Source organism: Fomitopsis serialis, assembly GCF_022376445.1.
Source record: "Fomitopsis serialis strain Sig1Antser10 chromosome Unknown B0H18scaffold_487, whole genome shotgun sequence".
Taxonomy (NCBI): domain Eukaryota; kingdom Fungi; phylum Basidiomycota; class Agaricomycetes; order Polyporales; family Fomitopsidaceae; genus Fomitopsis; species Fomitopsis serialis.
This window is the reverse complement of record NW_025955447.1, coordinates 1-15,000: the sequence shown is the minus strand read 5'-3', so window position 1 is coordinate 15,000 and position 15,000 is coordinate 1. Positions and strand designations below refer to the sequence as shown.

Below are 15,000 nucleotides of genomic sequence, written 5' to 3'. Positions count from 1 at the left end.
GTCGTCTTCAGGGTGCACGACCACAACATGTTCACCGGTAAAGCTCTGTCGAGCTCGTACTCCAACATCAGCTCTGATGCATTGACGGTGTTGGGCGCACGCTGCGCGCGATTCTCGCGGATGGAGAAGAAGTATGCCGGTAAGATTACCTTCACACCTGCTCATCTACTGTATACTAACTGACGGCTTGCGTTCAGAAATTGCCGCGAAGACCGTCGTTGACATCGCGCAAGCCCACGACGAAGAGTTCGGCCGTACTAGCAGCCCCCCTCCGACAAGTGACCCTGCGTTGAAGACCACCGCGAATACCTCCAAGCCTCACAGAGGGGCCCCTGCGACTGGCGCCCAGGCGCGGAAGCCGCCCAAAACGGGATCTGGCACTTCGGGGTCCACTTCGGGGTCCACTGCCAGCTCTCAGCGTGGCGGCAACCACGGCAGTAGTAAGTCCGTCACTCCAGCTGGTCCGTCGAAGATGAAGAAGTCAGGTGGTGCGTCTGGCAGCGGCAGCGGTGGTGCGTCTGGCAGCAGCAGCTCTCGTGCCAAGCCCCCGCTGAAAGGCCCGATGACTCGTAGTGCGGCCATGAAGTCCAAGGCCCCGCCGCCCCCGCCGCCCCCTCCCGTTCCGAGCATTTCCGTTGATGATACCATGGCGGGTGTGTCCGACCCCCCGTCACGCCGCGTGTGAAAGGACGCCACCGCTTACGCACCCGTGCGCGCACTGCAAGTGCTCTCGCGTTTCCTCTCTGTATTTCCGTCTCTACCGCCATCCGTCTGTCATGATGATTAACAACTTGTACCTGTATATTTCACAAATTCCATTGTAACCGCTTCCCTCTGCCCGCGTCGTGAATTTGTCTCAGATGTACACGCCTTGCTGACGGAGATTTGCTGCGCGCACTTGCGTGACTGTCACACCTCGGATCACTGCCGATCGCCGAGGTGTCGGCGGCGCGGAACTTCTCTTCCTCTCTCTCAATGTTGTAATGTTGGTGAGTGCGCGCATGTGTGAAGGCAGACTTTGATGCGCGCAGCAGTCCCACTTTGCCGGTAGTGAAATGCGCGCATTGAAACAGTCCCTGCGGTGCGAAGCCCCACTGAGTTTGAGTTATCTATTCAGCCGAGCCGTTTCCATCGCTGCGCGCAGATAGCATGTTTCATTTGTCATGGGAGCTGCCCGTTAAGTATATAGCGCATCTCCCGGGGAGTTGTTGCCCTTCCACTGCCAGTCTCGCCATGCCCCCTCCGCCTACCGCCAGTACCTCGAAAGGTGCAGGTTCGAGTCGCGCGACACCTTCGACGGCTGTAGCACGCTCGCAGGCTGGTACCCCTCGGCCACGGGCACGGACAGCGGCATCGTCACGGCGGCAAACACCCAGTGTACGTTCAACAGGTGCCGCGACGGGCGCTGGCAGCCGCCGGCCTGGCCGTCGCCCAGCTCAGTTTGGCTCCGTGGCGTCCGACCAGAATGTCATTGATGAGCAGGCCGCCAGTGATGGAGAGGATAGGTGCGCAGTAGGGTTTTCCCTCGATGGTGTGTGGCTCCGCTAAGTCTTCGTATTGCAGTGACTATTCCGGCATTGTGGTCGACCCTGATCCTGGGCCGGACATCGATCCGCATGAGGTGCTCTTGCACCTCGTCGCGAAGGGCGATGGCTCCGAGTAAGTCGTGTCAACTAGTCGCAGGTTTACAGTAGTACTCTGAGAGCTCACATCCACACAGGGCGGACCTGTCGTCGACGGTGGTTGGGCACGTTGGCCCGTTCAGTCTTGATGCTCTGCCGAACAGCATGCTAGCAGATGGGAAGGAGGTGTCGCAGGACGAGGTGAGGAAGAACATCAATATGCACCATGCTCGGGCCACGAAAGAACGCGGCGAAGGCTGGGCAGAAAGCAAGTGGAACGAACGGTTTAGGGTGACGGTCCCGGTCTCGCAGCTTCGCAAGTACTGCGAGAGGGACGACGCGCAGTCGCGCCGAATTGCGACGGGCTTTCTGAAGAAGCGCACGACTGTGAAGGTTGACGATGAGTACATGATTCCCGCCTCGCACCCGGCTCTCATCTGGAGGATGGACCGCCACTATATCGACTTCATGCTCTGTGTTCCGTGGCGGATGGGGATGTCTGTCTGTCTACCACCCGTGCTTAATCACCACAACTACTCCGCCACACTCCTGCTCAATCAGGGCTACAGGAAGCTGCACGACAAACACGGGAAGTTCGGGTGCGACCTGTCGGGACGGAGCGCGTTGCTTGGACACTACCTCGAAGATGAGCTCTGGGCGGTGTTTGTTCCAGTGTCGTTCTTCGACAACGAAGACGCGGAGGAAGACAGCGAGAGCCCTCTTCCTCTGAGCTCGTACGGCATCAAGAAAGGCGACACACGTCTTACCGCGGAGCACTTCAAGATTTGGCAGCTCTTCGTCTGCCGCCTGTTGGAGGACGTTGGGTGGGGCGGGTTGGTCGTCAATCCGCGCTACCTCTGGGGACGGGGAGACAACCTGCGTGATTGGGAGCTCCAGGAGATTTGCAATGTCTTGTGAGTTCCCAAAAACGGGCGGAAATGGTGGTCGTGTGCGATGATCGTGCGCGCTCACCGAAACAGCCCTCTTTTTGAGCATATACTGACCATCATCTCCAGCGAACACCCGTCCATCAAAGTCAACCTCAAGAACGTGATCGACATGCACAACAAGTTTGAGGATAAGTGGACGAAGTTTGTGGAAGAGATGCCGGACGCCTGGAAGGCTGACAAGTTCTTCACCCACCACAAGCCTGTCGTCTGCTCGTCCCGCTACGGACAGAACACGCCCGTTGCGGTGCCCACCGCACTCTTGCGCGAGGCTACGCATTGGGAAGAATCGCGCACGTGGGCCGACATGAAGTACGTCAGTATGGCCATTGCTTCCGAGTTAGAGTGAGTGTCGTCGGACTGCTTCTTGCGTGCGCGCACCGGCTCCTGCTAACGGATGTGTTACAGCGTCCACCAGATTGACAGCTTTGATCTGATCAGTACGGAAGAGATGTTCGAGAAGCACGGGCCAGTGTACGAACATTACATCCAGGGTCCCGGCAATAAGCCCCTCGATCTCGACACGTTCCCTATCGAAGACGATAACGGCGTAGAGATTCGATTGTACACAAAGGCCGGACACCTCGTCTCCCGCAAGCAGCCGGACGCCGCGTCCGTCATCGGCTCAGGGTGCGGCCTGCTTTTTGATCTCCGGCGGATTCACGAGATGTTCAATACGTTCAACGACGACGGGGAGGGAGTGGAGCGTCTGTGGCAGGAGGAACAGCGGCAGCGGCGTGACAAGCGTCGTGCTCAGGCTGCTGCAGCTGAAGTGGAGCCTGTGGAGGAGCCATTAGTAGAGGATGATGCTCCGGCACCTGTCCTCAACTGGGGCGACGACGACCTGACCAACGTGCGGTTGTCCGATAGTCCGCCGGCATCCCCTATCTGGGACCCCTACGCAGACCATGTCTCGTCCGCTGGCGAGTCGGTACCGCCGTCGGAGCTTGACGACACCAAGGACGACATCGAAGATGATGACCTTGAAGCCATCGACGAGGACAGGCTTGGACAGGGCAGTGGCGAAGGTGTCGCGCCCAACGATGGCGATGACGACGAGGAGGACCAGGACCAGTGGCAGGACGAGGACGAGGACGAGGACGAGGATGCGGACGCGTTTGCAGAGCGAATGAACGGGATGATGGGGGAACGCAGGGACCAATCTAAACGTCTGCGTCTTGACCTATATCCACAGGCGTTCCTCGGGCACATCGGCAACTTCCAGGCGAACAAGTTGTTCCCGCACTACACGCCGTTCATGGTCGACATCGACAAGGCGATCCGAGCGTCCGTTCCTGACCGCCCTGACTTCCACGAGGAACTTTTGGATGGCGCCGAGTACGTTGAGCCAAACGTGCAGGAACGCATCAATTGGGAGAATGAGCACGGGTTAAGCGGGCCCATCATCGAGATGCGCGAGATGCAGGGCTACAACGCATTCTCGCACCATAGCCGTCCGACCGCAGGACAGCAGAACATGACCAGCGGCTCACTGACCCAGGCTGCGACAGGGGCGTGGGCGCCGGGGGTCCGCCCGGACAAGCTGCACCAGAACATTCTCAAGCGGAACGAGCTCGGTCTCCCGCATGTGCGGTTCCTCGACGTGGTCACTGGCCCTTTCGACTCGTCTGTCTCCCTGCGAATTGAGTGTAATCTGACTGTGTACGTCCGTCGTATGCCCGCCGTCTCGCGGACTGGAGCGTAAGTCTACCTGTTATTCGTGCGCGGAACGGAATGTTGACGTGCGCGCACCCTGCCAGGCAACTGTACAAAAATGTTGCCCTAAAGTTCATCGAAGCAACAACCAATCCTATCATCATCTCCCGCCTGAAGAAGCACATTGTCGTGTTTGCTGAGGGGGTAGGTGTCATTCCAGCCTTCTTACTTCATGAGAGCTGACAGCGACGCGGCACAGGTGTTCCCCAAGATATACCACTGGACGTCGTACCCCGTGCATGCGCTGACCTCGCAGATGTACCGCGCCATGGAGCCTGACATTAAGGCGAAGAAGAAGGTCGACCCGGTCAGGGTCGAGCTGCTCTCGTTTATGGAGCGTTCACTTGCGTATGCGCACACGGGTAACGTGCGAGTCATCTCAGGCTGCATGAAGTACTTTTGGCTGCTGAGATCCATGCTTGAGTACGGATTCCCGTCCATTCATCCGGACGTGTGCATCGACACAGAGGATGAGTTTCCTCTCAGCATCCCGATCTCGTTGTGGCCTTGCACCGAACCGAACATGACCCCTCAAACTGTGTCTTCACGTGCCATGGAGTTGACGTGGGGCCCAGGACCTGTTGCAGTAAGTCAATGCCATTCTCTGCGCGCGCGCACTTTACGCTGTGTATCATATTGGCTGACATGTGCGTCTCACCCTGTAGGCTTACCTGGCGACGTTCACGTTGGCCGTGATGGAGGTACAGGGTGTCGCACCAAAGTACATACAGCATGCCAACGACCCGATCTTCGCGAAGGCGCTGATGATCACCGACATGGCCGTCCAGCTGTTAATCACGGACTTGAAGCAGTTCGTGTCTCGTGAGGTCCGTGCGCAGGCGAAGCGTGTGTCGAGTGCCGCGCTTGCACAGATGTCCGCACAGGAACGCCACCACCACGACCAGCGCGAGCTGTGTCTCGTGCAGTGGCTGGACTGCCCAAACCCGTTTTCGCACAACCGGAAGCGTGTGGACCCCGGTAAACCAGTGCTGAGCACCGCCATCACGGTCCCGTTTTCCCTCCTGGTGCGCGTACTCGCTCCGAAGTCCACAGACATCATCAATGGCCTGCCAAAGCAGGAAGGGGGATTTGCTACCACGCACATGGCCCAGCGCACCCTCGCCGAGCTCATCTTTGAATGCACACGGGAAGTCGATCCCAGACCGCTCCACGCTCCGCTCGTCCGGCAAGGATCCGCACTTCTCGTCCTGCCGCTTGCCATGGCGCGCGTGACGACGATGGCACCGTCGACCGCGATCACTCTACAAGAACGGGAGAGTTGGGCCATGGACGTGCTCGCTGTTTCCTTGAAACAAAACGAGATTATGTTCGTTCCGTGGGCGAAGTCGCACGTCGTCGACAAGAACGGGAAGTTTCGCGGGACGGGACCCCGGAAGACTGTCATCGACTCGTGGATAATGGTTGATCACCCCGCGAAGGCACCGCCGCTGCTCACTGATGCGCCCGGGTCAACTACGGTGGCGCACGGATCTCGCTCTATGGCTCAGCAGTTCGAGGACCAGGCAAACGCAAATGCCCTGCGAGCGCAGGAGCAGAATCCGAGCGCGACGTGGCCCGCGACCGATAGACCGTTGCACGAGATGGGCTGGTTCGTGGAGCGTTCAGTTCATCCGGAGGAGTTCACGCTTCACACCGCAAACGTCCATCCCCCTCCCCCTCCCAAGAACCCTGATGAGGAGGCGAAGCCGGAGAAGGCGGTGATGTACAACACGTATGTGTGGGTGCTCGCCAACTTTGACTTTTCGAATGACGTGCACCACCTCGCGCTCATAGTCGCAGTGGTGTACTCGCGTCTGTGCCCAACGTTCTCATACCCGAAGAAAGGCGACAACTTCGAGTTCAGCGACAAGGCGAACGACTACCGGGCGTTGACGGAGGAGATCCGTGCGTCGAAGTGGCTCGACATGCCCCAGACCCATGGCACCCACGCCACGAAGCCGAAGCTGTACATCCTGGGCGTGACGGCGTACATCATCGGGCTCTGGGACCAGAGGAGTCCCATCCACATCTATCTCAGCACCGTCAAGTCGAAGTCGCTCACTTCAATAATCCTCAGCAGGCACAACATGAGGGGCATCCTCCTACACAACCTCCCCCGGCTGGGCCTCGCGTGGGTCTACTCTACCAAGGGCACGAAGGGGCTCATGGACGTCGACTGGGGATTCAAGTCGAACGACTTGCTGCGCAAACTCCGTTTGGAGCTCGTCGAGCGCTTCCTCGACCCGCCGTACGGAGCCTATGACGCGGTCGTGCTGCTGTGCGGGGTGGATTGCGCGAACCGCCTCGCCGTGGCCGGTGAGCTCGTGCCGCGTGTCGACATCCTCTACCAGCCCCGGGCTCCAGCTGTCGCAGGGCCCTCAACATTATTGCCGTCTTCATCTCAGATGATGCAAGCGTACCGCTCGCCGACCCCGCCTGACGACCAATCGCGTTCGCCGTCGCCCGTGATCACCACTGTCGATCGGGTTGCGCGCGATGAGGCTGTCAGCGGGTCGTCCGCGGCGAGCACCTCTCAATTGGCTACGAAAAGAAAGGCCTCTGTGCCGTCGAGGAAGTCCAGTGGCGCTGCCTCTCGTGTGAGGGCCCCAGCACCCGACCCAGTGTTCCGTCAGTTCATGCCGATTCCGAAGCGCTCACGACAGCAATTTGAAGGCCAGGGCATGTTGGGAAGGCAGTCTGCTGCGCCTGCGCCTGCTCTTGCTCCTGCTGCTCTTGCTCCTGCTGCCGATGTGAAGGAGCGTCCTCTGAAGCGGCAACGCAGGTGAATGTCCGTGCGCGCAACCATGTAGTGTAACAGTCAGCAGTGAAGCATCTCGCATACTATCTTCAGTATAATATATGTCATGTATCATACTTGATGTGCGAACGTGCGCGATGGCGCGTCTCCACACTTTTCGTGTGCTGTACAATCCGTGAGATACCCTGGAGATTAACGCATGTAGAGTCGCTGAATCACACACAAATGTGAAGACGCGCGATCACGCACGTTCACATTTAAGGGACATGTGTGCTTGTTGCGTGCGCGCACCCCACGAATGTGAACGTGCGCGATCGCGCGTCTCCACACCTGTCCACCATGGTTCACGTTTACATGCAGTTGTGCGCGCACACTCAACTGTGGACACGCGCGATCGCGCAGCTCCCCACTTTGGGCGTGTCTCAATCCACACGCATTCCGCATTCGTCGTAGCACATAAATTGCATTACATTGCAGTGACACGATAAACAAGACAGCACGACATGGGTCACGTCCGAGAGTCCACGTCAGCAAGACGTATCATACGAGGAGACTACATTGTACAGAGATACAGCAACAGAGATAGATGAAGAGACATACGCACCGGTGCACGCACACGCCGCTCAGCCTCACTACTCGTCCATGCCCACGTCCGCATTGGGCTCCGGGTGCATGGTGCGCGCACCGGTCTTGCCAAGGTCGTTTGCCTCCGACCGACCGCCGAGGCCAGTGCCTTGCACGTCAGTCATGGCTGACGAAGGAACGGGCTGCTCGCCTGCGGGCACCTCTACACTGGGCACTCGCTGATACCATGCGTTAATGCACATCCTGACTGAGGGCGGGCCACTGCTTACCTCGCGCATCAGCTTGATGAACTCGTCGATCCCTGCCTTGATCCGCTCGTCCATGACGATGCTGAGCTCGCGCAAGAAGTGAGATTGCGCCGCTTCCTGCTCCTCGCGGGCCTGCTCGAAGACGCTGGTCATCTGACTGACAGTCTCAGTCGCGCGTGTCTCCCACTTCTTCATCATCTCGGCGAGGGGAGCATAGTCTCCAGTGGTGTCGTCACCGTAGAGTACAATCGCGTCTCTGGCGTTGTCACCTTCGACTACGATCGGTTCCCCGGTGTCGTCGCCACCATCGACTACAATCGCGTCTCTGGTTTTATCACCGTCGACTACGATCGGGTCCGTGGGGTCGTCACCGCCGACTACGATCGGGTCCGTGAGGTCGTCACCGTCGACTGACATAGGGGATGCCTCGTCGACTCCGCCCAGAGGAGACTCAATGCGCGGACGCACGCGACGCGAGGGGCCTGCCTGAGATGGAATATCATCGGCGTCGTCAGCTCCGAGAACGTGCACACCGAGCCACACCAAATTTACCTCTGGGTTCGCAGTCGCCCGCCTCTTCGCAGCCACACCTGACGATGGGCCGGCGACTTCATAGTCCTCGCCCACATCTGGCAACGGAGCGCTCTCCTCGCTTTTGACCACTACGTCCCTGTCGGCGTCGATGCTGTACGTGGCGATCTTGTTCTCGTCGACCGTCAGGAGCCCACGTACAACGTAGTTCTGTGGATACGTAAGATGGCTAGTTGATGTGCACACTGTAAAACTGACTCACCTTGACGCTGCACGGGGACCGATGCCCGAAGGCGCATCTGTCGCACCTCTTGTTGTTGTCGGACACGGTACAATCGACATCATCTCCAAGCGGGCCATCCCCATCTTGTGCCCGCTGCTGAACCAGGCACAACGTGCACCGGTAGCGGCCAACAAACTATAAGAAGGGGGGTGATGTGGTCAGCAAATGTTAAATGCGCGCACGGGTGCGCGCACAGACCCCCAACATAGAAAGAAAGACTTACCTTGTAACGGAGCACAGGCTGGCGTTTATCCTTCTTGGTCGGGCGTGCACGACGCTTTCCCTTCGCTGACCGAGACCTCAACTCCCTCTCGTTCTCCTCCTCGAGCTGATCCTCCTCCTCGTCCTGCTCCTGCTCCTGCTCTTCTTCCTCCTGGTCCTGGTCCTCGCCCTCTTCCTCCTCGGAGGGCTGTGGTGTCTGAGCCTCTTGCTCGGGCTCAGCCGTCTCCTCCTGCTCGCTGTCAGTATCTTCGACCTCGACCTTGGCGACTTTCTTTCTCTTCGAAACGTTCCGCTTGCTGGGTGTGTCCTTCGCGGACTTCTTGAGGGCGGCTCTCGACCCGCGCTTGCCAGCACGGCGTCCCTCATCTTCGCCAGCATCTGCGGCGTCCTTGCGCGTCTTCCGTCCCTTGACCGGGGTTGACTGTGACTTTCCCGCCTTCGCCGAAGCAGGCTGGGACTTGGCCGCCTGAGCCGAGCCGGGCTGGGACTTGACCACCTTCGCTGGAGTGAGCTGGGACTTGCTCGCCTTTGCTGGCGGGGGCTGCGACTTTCTCGTGTTTGCCGTAGGAGGCCCAATCTTCACCGTGCCGTCTACTGTCGGCGGGCTGGTCTGCGCTGCTCCACCGTCAGTGGACAAAGTGCCGGGCCTAATGCGATGCCTCCCTCGCGTTGGCGGCTGCGGCTGCGGCTGCGGCGACGGCTCCCGGGACTGCGCGTGTACCACGTCTTGTGGCGACAACTCCCGCGACCGCGCGCCGCGTGTCACGTCTTGACGCTCCGGTGACGGTGTACCTGCGGATGGTGGGTTGGGTGAGTGTGCAGCGACGTGGGTGTGGACGGGGACGGGGGAAAGGGGCGAAGAGGGGGCGTCAGGGGTCGTGGGTACTGGAGACCGGACGCGGCGAGGTGCAGCAACCTCGCCGCTTGCAGCGGCGGGAATCGTGGCGGGAGGTGCGGGGACCGTGGCAGGAATCGTGGCGGGAAGTGCGGGAATCGTGGCGGGAGCCGTGGTCCCGGGAGGTGGTGCAAGTTCCATGGCGGGGGGAGGTACAGGAACCGTGGTGGGGGCTGGGGCGTTTGGACGCGCACGGTCGGGGGACGCAGGCCCCATCGGCGGGGCTGACATGCGCTGCCGGTCGGGGGACACTGGGGGCCGGGGCGTTTGCACCTGACGTGCGGGCACAGGGATCGATGGGGGTGTGGCCTTCACGGCCGTCGGAATGGAGCCCGCAGGCACGATCGATGTTCGCTGTGCTGCCGAGGCTGGCTTGTGGGCTGGCTCGCTCGAGGGTAGAGGAGGTGCTATGCGTACGAGTCGTAAGTGCCACGTCACGAACAGCGGTCGTCGTGAACAACGTACCTGCGAGCCTATTGTTCTCTGCAAACGAAGAACTGTCAGCACTCGTCTTCAAGACACGACCGTGGCTCGTGCACACGCAAGTTCGCACGCACGTTAACAAGGAGAACTCACGTATCCAGCACTGTATGAACAGCTTCGACAGTTTTGCGACCGCGGCGAAGGACTGTATCGGTAGCGACACTTTAGAGGCCTTCATCGCTCGTGTCAGGGTCCCCTCGGTGCCTCCACTGCGAGCGCAGGCAAGCACGAGCGTTGTGTACCTGTGCTTGCTCGTATCAACTTTGGACGTGTGCAGCGCCGCCGCCCACGGAGGGGTCTTCAAGCCGTGACACATTTCAGGTGGTGTGAGGGAGTGAGAGAAGACAAAGCACGAACCAAAATGCTCCCCATCCATATCTTCTCCACCGCCTGCAGCGACCACGGACCCTCGATGGTGTCGCGCAGAAGGTGCTCGAGCGCGTCCAGCTTGTCCTTCGTCCACTCACTGGCGTCCGGGGCCGGCTCCGTGAAGAAAGGAGCCTCGTCCTTGCGTCCGTCGTCGACGGACACGTTGTCCGCCGTGGCCTTGATGCAGCCCACGAAGGCGTCGTACGTTAGTTTGCCGACCATCGTGAGCGGGAAGAGCAGAGAAAGCAGATGGACGCGAGGGGAGAGTGTGTGATGAAGTGCAAAAGCAAGTGCGCGCGCGCGACAGAGTGTCGCTTTGAGTTCCCGAGCGCTCCGCGCGTTCCGCTGGGCCGTAGTATTGTCACACGGCAGAGATCGCATCGGCGTGCATCGTCGATCGCGATTGATTCCGTGAGATAATCCCGATCTAGCCTGGCAAACTCACGTCCTCTGGACACTTGCTGTCCGTAGTGTGTGTCGTATTGCTCAGAGCACAGACATCTGTGCTTGACCCGCGCTCTTGAGGGCCGTTGCTGGTGCGTGTGAAATATCCTCATTTGTGAACGTGTGACATTATGTATGTCCCCCGTCTTGAGTGCGCGCATCTGCGGAGTCGCGCGCACCGATCATTAGGCATTCGCCGACGCACTGACGCGCACTGGCGAATGCAGGTGCAAGTATGTCAGTGACGTCCGCGGCTTCAGCGGCTTCGGTGTGGCAGTGAGGTTTGTGTGCTGCTCAATGATGCGCACGTAGATTTCACAGGTAGATACATAGTCAGTGTATGCATGTGTTGCTAGTACCACAACATTCATAATCGACCGAGGCCGCAGAGAGGTCATGGTTTGTTGCGCGAGACAAAACAAATAAGTCCGTATAGCACACACTAGTGTGGGTCACGTCGGCTACGTACAGGACAAGCAGGCTAAGAAATGAGTAAGTCAACAGGTAGGTGGTTGAACGCATGCACCGTACTACGAGATGGACAGGTCACAGTGTATCCAAGGCTTGACTCATACCAATGCCTGCCTGAGTAAAAAAAAGTCACCGCAGTGGGTATAAGTGCCAGGGAGGAGCATGGGTGAACGGGCAAGGTATCTGGGCGACAGGGCGAACAAGCGAGGGCGTAGAGAAAAAGAGGGGCCGAGGAGTCAGCAGCGGGGCGAGGATACAGCACTTCCCTGGGTCTCAATGATGGGAAGAGCAGTGAGGGAACTGCCACCGAACTTCTCGCTCATTGTCGCCGCATGGTCGAGGAGACGAGAGTGAAGGTAGAAGACATCACCGGGGTACGCCTCACGGCGGAGCAGCAGCGACATCTGACGAAAGGCAATAGCCTGCTTGAACAAGTCGTCGTAGATAATCAGAGCTGCATTCACTATGAGCTCACTCGTGCGACATCCAGTGACATGCTATTACATACCGTGCCTGCCACTGTCACGGAACCATCCGCCCATAACACAACCTGAGAAGGGAGCAAGGTACTGGAGAGGAGCACCCTCCGACGCGTGGGAGCAACAATGTTAGTGTACTTCGTGGCATCGTTCTCCTCAAGGGTCTTGACGAGCTGGGCGACGGTGGAACGCATCGATAGCAACGTAGACACCGTACAGCTGCTTCTCCTCGTCTTGGCCATCATTCCACCTCTTCTAGTTGAGGATGGCGTCAATGGCAACAGCTGTCTTACCAGTCTGGCAGTCACCGATGATCAGCTCACGCTGGCCACAACCAATGGGAACCATGGCGTCGATTGGCTTGATCCCAGTCACCATAGGCTGGTTGACCGAGCGACGGGACAGGATGATAGGGGCAACGCACAGCGACGTTCAGACGTGTTAATGACACCATTGCGATTGGAGTTACAGAGAGCGTCCACGACACGGTCAAGGCTCTCGGGGCCGATGGGGACGTCGACAATCTGGCCGGTACGCTTGATGGGTGGGTCAGAGAGGCGTAAACAGAAGTTGAGCGCATGCTGGCGGGAAGGAAGAACATATGAAGGGAATGGGCCACACACCAGGCCGACCGCAGGAAGGCAAATCACCGCCAACGACCGCTATCTCTGCCCTCGGCAGGGGCATGAGAGTGTGCAAGGCAATACGAGAGCGACGAAGAAAAGAAACACGCCACGAACCGGATGCAAGAGGTCCTATGCGAGAGCACGGTGTCCGAGATGATGAGCGACGACGGCCGCCTGCGCGAACAACGATGCGGCGACCGGATGGAGGAAAGCAGGTATGGAACGAGAGATGATCACGTCGCGCGACGGGCGTACCACACGCACGGCGTCGCGTGGGCGTACCAGTCCTGGCCCTTCGCCTTCTTCATCGTCGGGGCGCGGTCGGTCGAGATGGCGTCGGACGTTGATGGCGAGCACTTTCCATTTTCAGGAAATGAGTCAAAGATGTTGGACCTCGACAGCGACCGGCTACCTTGCTTCTGCATCGGCGGCAACAGAATGTTGCTCGATGCCGTATGGCGTCCCGTGGATGCTGTGTGAGGCGATGTGATTGTTGGCGTCGATGGGGATGCGGACCACCCGGGCTCGAGTAGGACAGCTCGGGCGCGTCGGGTGTATCGGGACGCGTGGGCAGACGTGGGCACGCCGTGCTGGCGTCGAGAGGCATGGGGGTGGGCTTCGGTGGCGACGTTGACGGACACCCGGCGAAGCTCGGGGCGGTGGTCGACGTGTCGCCATATGGCGTCGTTGACGGTACTGGTGTCGGCGCAGGCGAGGGGAGCACGTACGTTGGGTATGGCCCGTGGCCCTTGAAGTCCCCCACACCTTCGCCTCGAATTCCTTCAGGGCTGCCGGTTCGGTGTTGAGTTGCCACTCGAGGTAGGAGCACATCTCGCGCTCCATCTGGTTGATCTCGCGGAGGGCGAACATGCCCTGACCGACGATGTTCCACGATCTGTCTCTGTGTGTGTCGTTGCAGATGACCTTGGACGCGATCGTGAAGGTGGAGATGAAGAGGCGGTTGCCCAACGAGCCGCGCCTGGGTGTATCGGGACGCGGGGGCAGACGTGGGCACGCCGTGCTGGCGTCGAGAGGCATGGGGGTGGGCTTCGGTGGCGACGTTGACGGACACCCGGCGAAGCTCGGGGCGGTGGTCGACGTGTCGCCATATGGCGTCGTTGACGGTACTGGTGTCGGCGCAGGCGAGGGGAGCACGTACGTTGGGTATGGCCCGTGGCCCTTGAAGTCCCCCACACCTTCGCCTCGAATTCCTTCAGGGCTGCCGGTTCGGTGTTGAGTTGCCACTCGAGGTAGGAGCACATCTCGCGCTCCATCTGGTTGATCTCGCGGAGGGCGAACATGCCCTGACCGATGATGTTCCACGATCTGTCTCTGTGTGTGTCGTTGCAGATGACCTTGGACGCGATCGTGAAGGTGGAGATGAAGAGGCGGTTGCCCAACGAGCCGCGCCTTTAGACGTTGGAGGAGGTACAGGGCAGCGAACGTCGCCGGCGTGTGATAACGCGTTGTTTGAAGGGCGTAGGCGATAAACAACGCGAGGACGGTGCTGGCGGTGGATAATAGAGGGAGGGCCGGAAATGCAAACAAATGCGCCACGAACCTCGCATAGAGCTTCGTAGTCCGAGTCTCTTCATGTCCATAATACAGGTGGGGCTGCGAATGGATCAGCGAGCGAGTTGGTCAAGCTATTGCTGCATCAGAGTAGTTGCTCGCTACCCACAATCACGGCGTGCGTACCACAGCCACTTGATACTATTGCAGCTAGTAGGCCGTTTCTTCCAGGTGCGGTCTCAGCATCAGCGAGTCGAGACGGGGAGCGTTAGGGACTCACTGTAGGCCAGTGCATGTGGCGGATCACTTGTCGGGAACCTGTCACACAACCTGGCCACTTCAACATCAACAACAACATCCCCAGTTGACGCGTGACGAGTGACAACGTACCCAGCTCGTGTAAAACGACTTCAACACAGGGTTCGACGTCCCAGACTAACAAATGGAACAGCTTGAGGCCGTCAACCCGTTGTTTCGACCAGATAGCAATCGTACGGTCGTGCCCCGGGCCTTCAAACTGCCCTTCAAAACGCGCACCCCTAAGACTACTAGACATGGTGAGTACGCGCACCATATCGTTGTCATGTGATATCCGACATGTTCGTTCTCATATCTGATCGCACAGCTCTCTTCCTTTCTGTCCATCACTCCTGTGTAGCCTACGGCCGCGTACAGAGGTGAGTGCTATGCGTGAACAGATCTACGCGAAGACTGACGTCGGTGTCCAGAAAGCAGCCATGCCACATCCAACATTGTCGAACCGAAGGCGCGTTGAAGCCGACGCTCTTGCACTATACAAGATTCTCGTC

At 59.1% G+C, this 15,000-nt stretch overlaps 2 protein-coding genes across 2 annotated transcripts in view; one reads left to right on the top strand and one right to left on the bottom strand.

Annotated features, from left to right (window-relative positions):
* B0H18DRAFT_963473 (uncharacterized protein) overlaps window positions 1–7,071 on the top strand; it is a gene marked incomplete at both ends in the record, with an annotated part of 9,342 nt that extends 2,271 nt beyond the window's left edge. Inside the window, 12 exons of the mRNA XM_048043163.1 lie at window positions 1–139; window positions 198–653; window positions 940–989; window positions 1,227–1,390; window positions 1,413–1,505; window positions 1,564–1,659; window positions 1,721–2,536; window positions 2,639–2,914; window positions 2,978–4,270; window positions 4,330–4,429; window positions 4,485–4,871; window positions 4,951–7,071. The exon at window positions 1–139 is cut by the window's left edge and continues 483 nt beyond it. Of these exons, the coding sequence (XP_047884528.1) occupies window positions 1–139; window positions 198–653; window positions 940–989; window positions 1,227–1,390; window positions 1,413–1,505; window positions 1,564–1,659; window positions 1,721–2,536; window positions 2,639–2,914; window positions 2,978–4,270; window positions 4,330–4,429; window positions 4,485–4,871; window positions 4,951–7,071 (5,991 nt within the window). The remainder of the gene's footprint in view (window positions 140–197; window positions 654–939; window positions 990–1,226; window positions 1,391–1,412; window positions 1,506–1,563; window positions 1,660–1,720; window positions 2,537–2,638; window positions 2,915–2,977; window positions 4,271–4,329; window positions 4,430–4,484; window positions 4,872–4,950) is intronic.
* A 604-nt stretch (window positions 7,072–7,675) lies between these two features.
* B0H18DRAFT_1130323 (uncharacterized protein) lies at window positions 7,676–10,881 on the bottom strand (the record flags this gene model as incomplete). The annotated part of the gene is made up of 8 exons (XM_048035463.1): window positions 7,676–7,846; window positions 7,898–8,362; window positions 8,429–8,617; window positions 8,670–8,825; window positions 8,914–10,214; window positions 10,273–10,290; window positions 10,384–10,588; window positions 10,648–10,881. The coding sequence occupies 8 exons, from the start codon at window positions 10,879–10,881 to the stop codon at window positions 7,676–7,678; spliced, it is 2,739 nt and encodes a 912-aa protein (XP_047884527.1).
* Window positions 10,882–15,000: the final 4,119 nt, after the last annotated feature.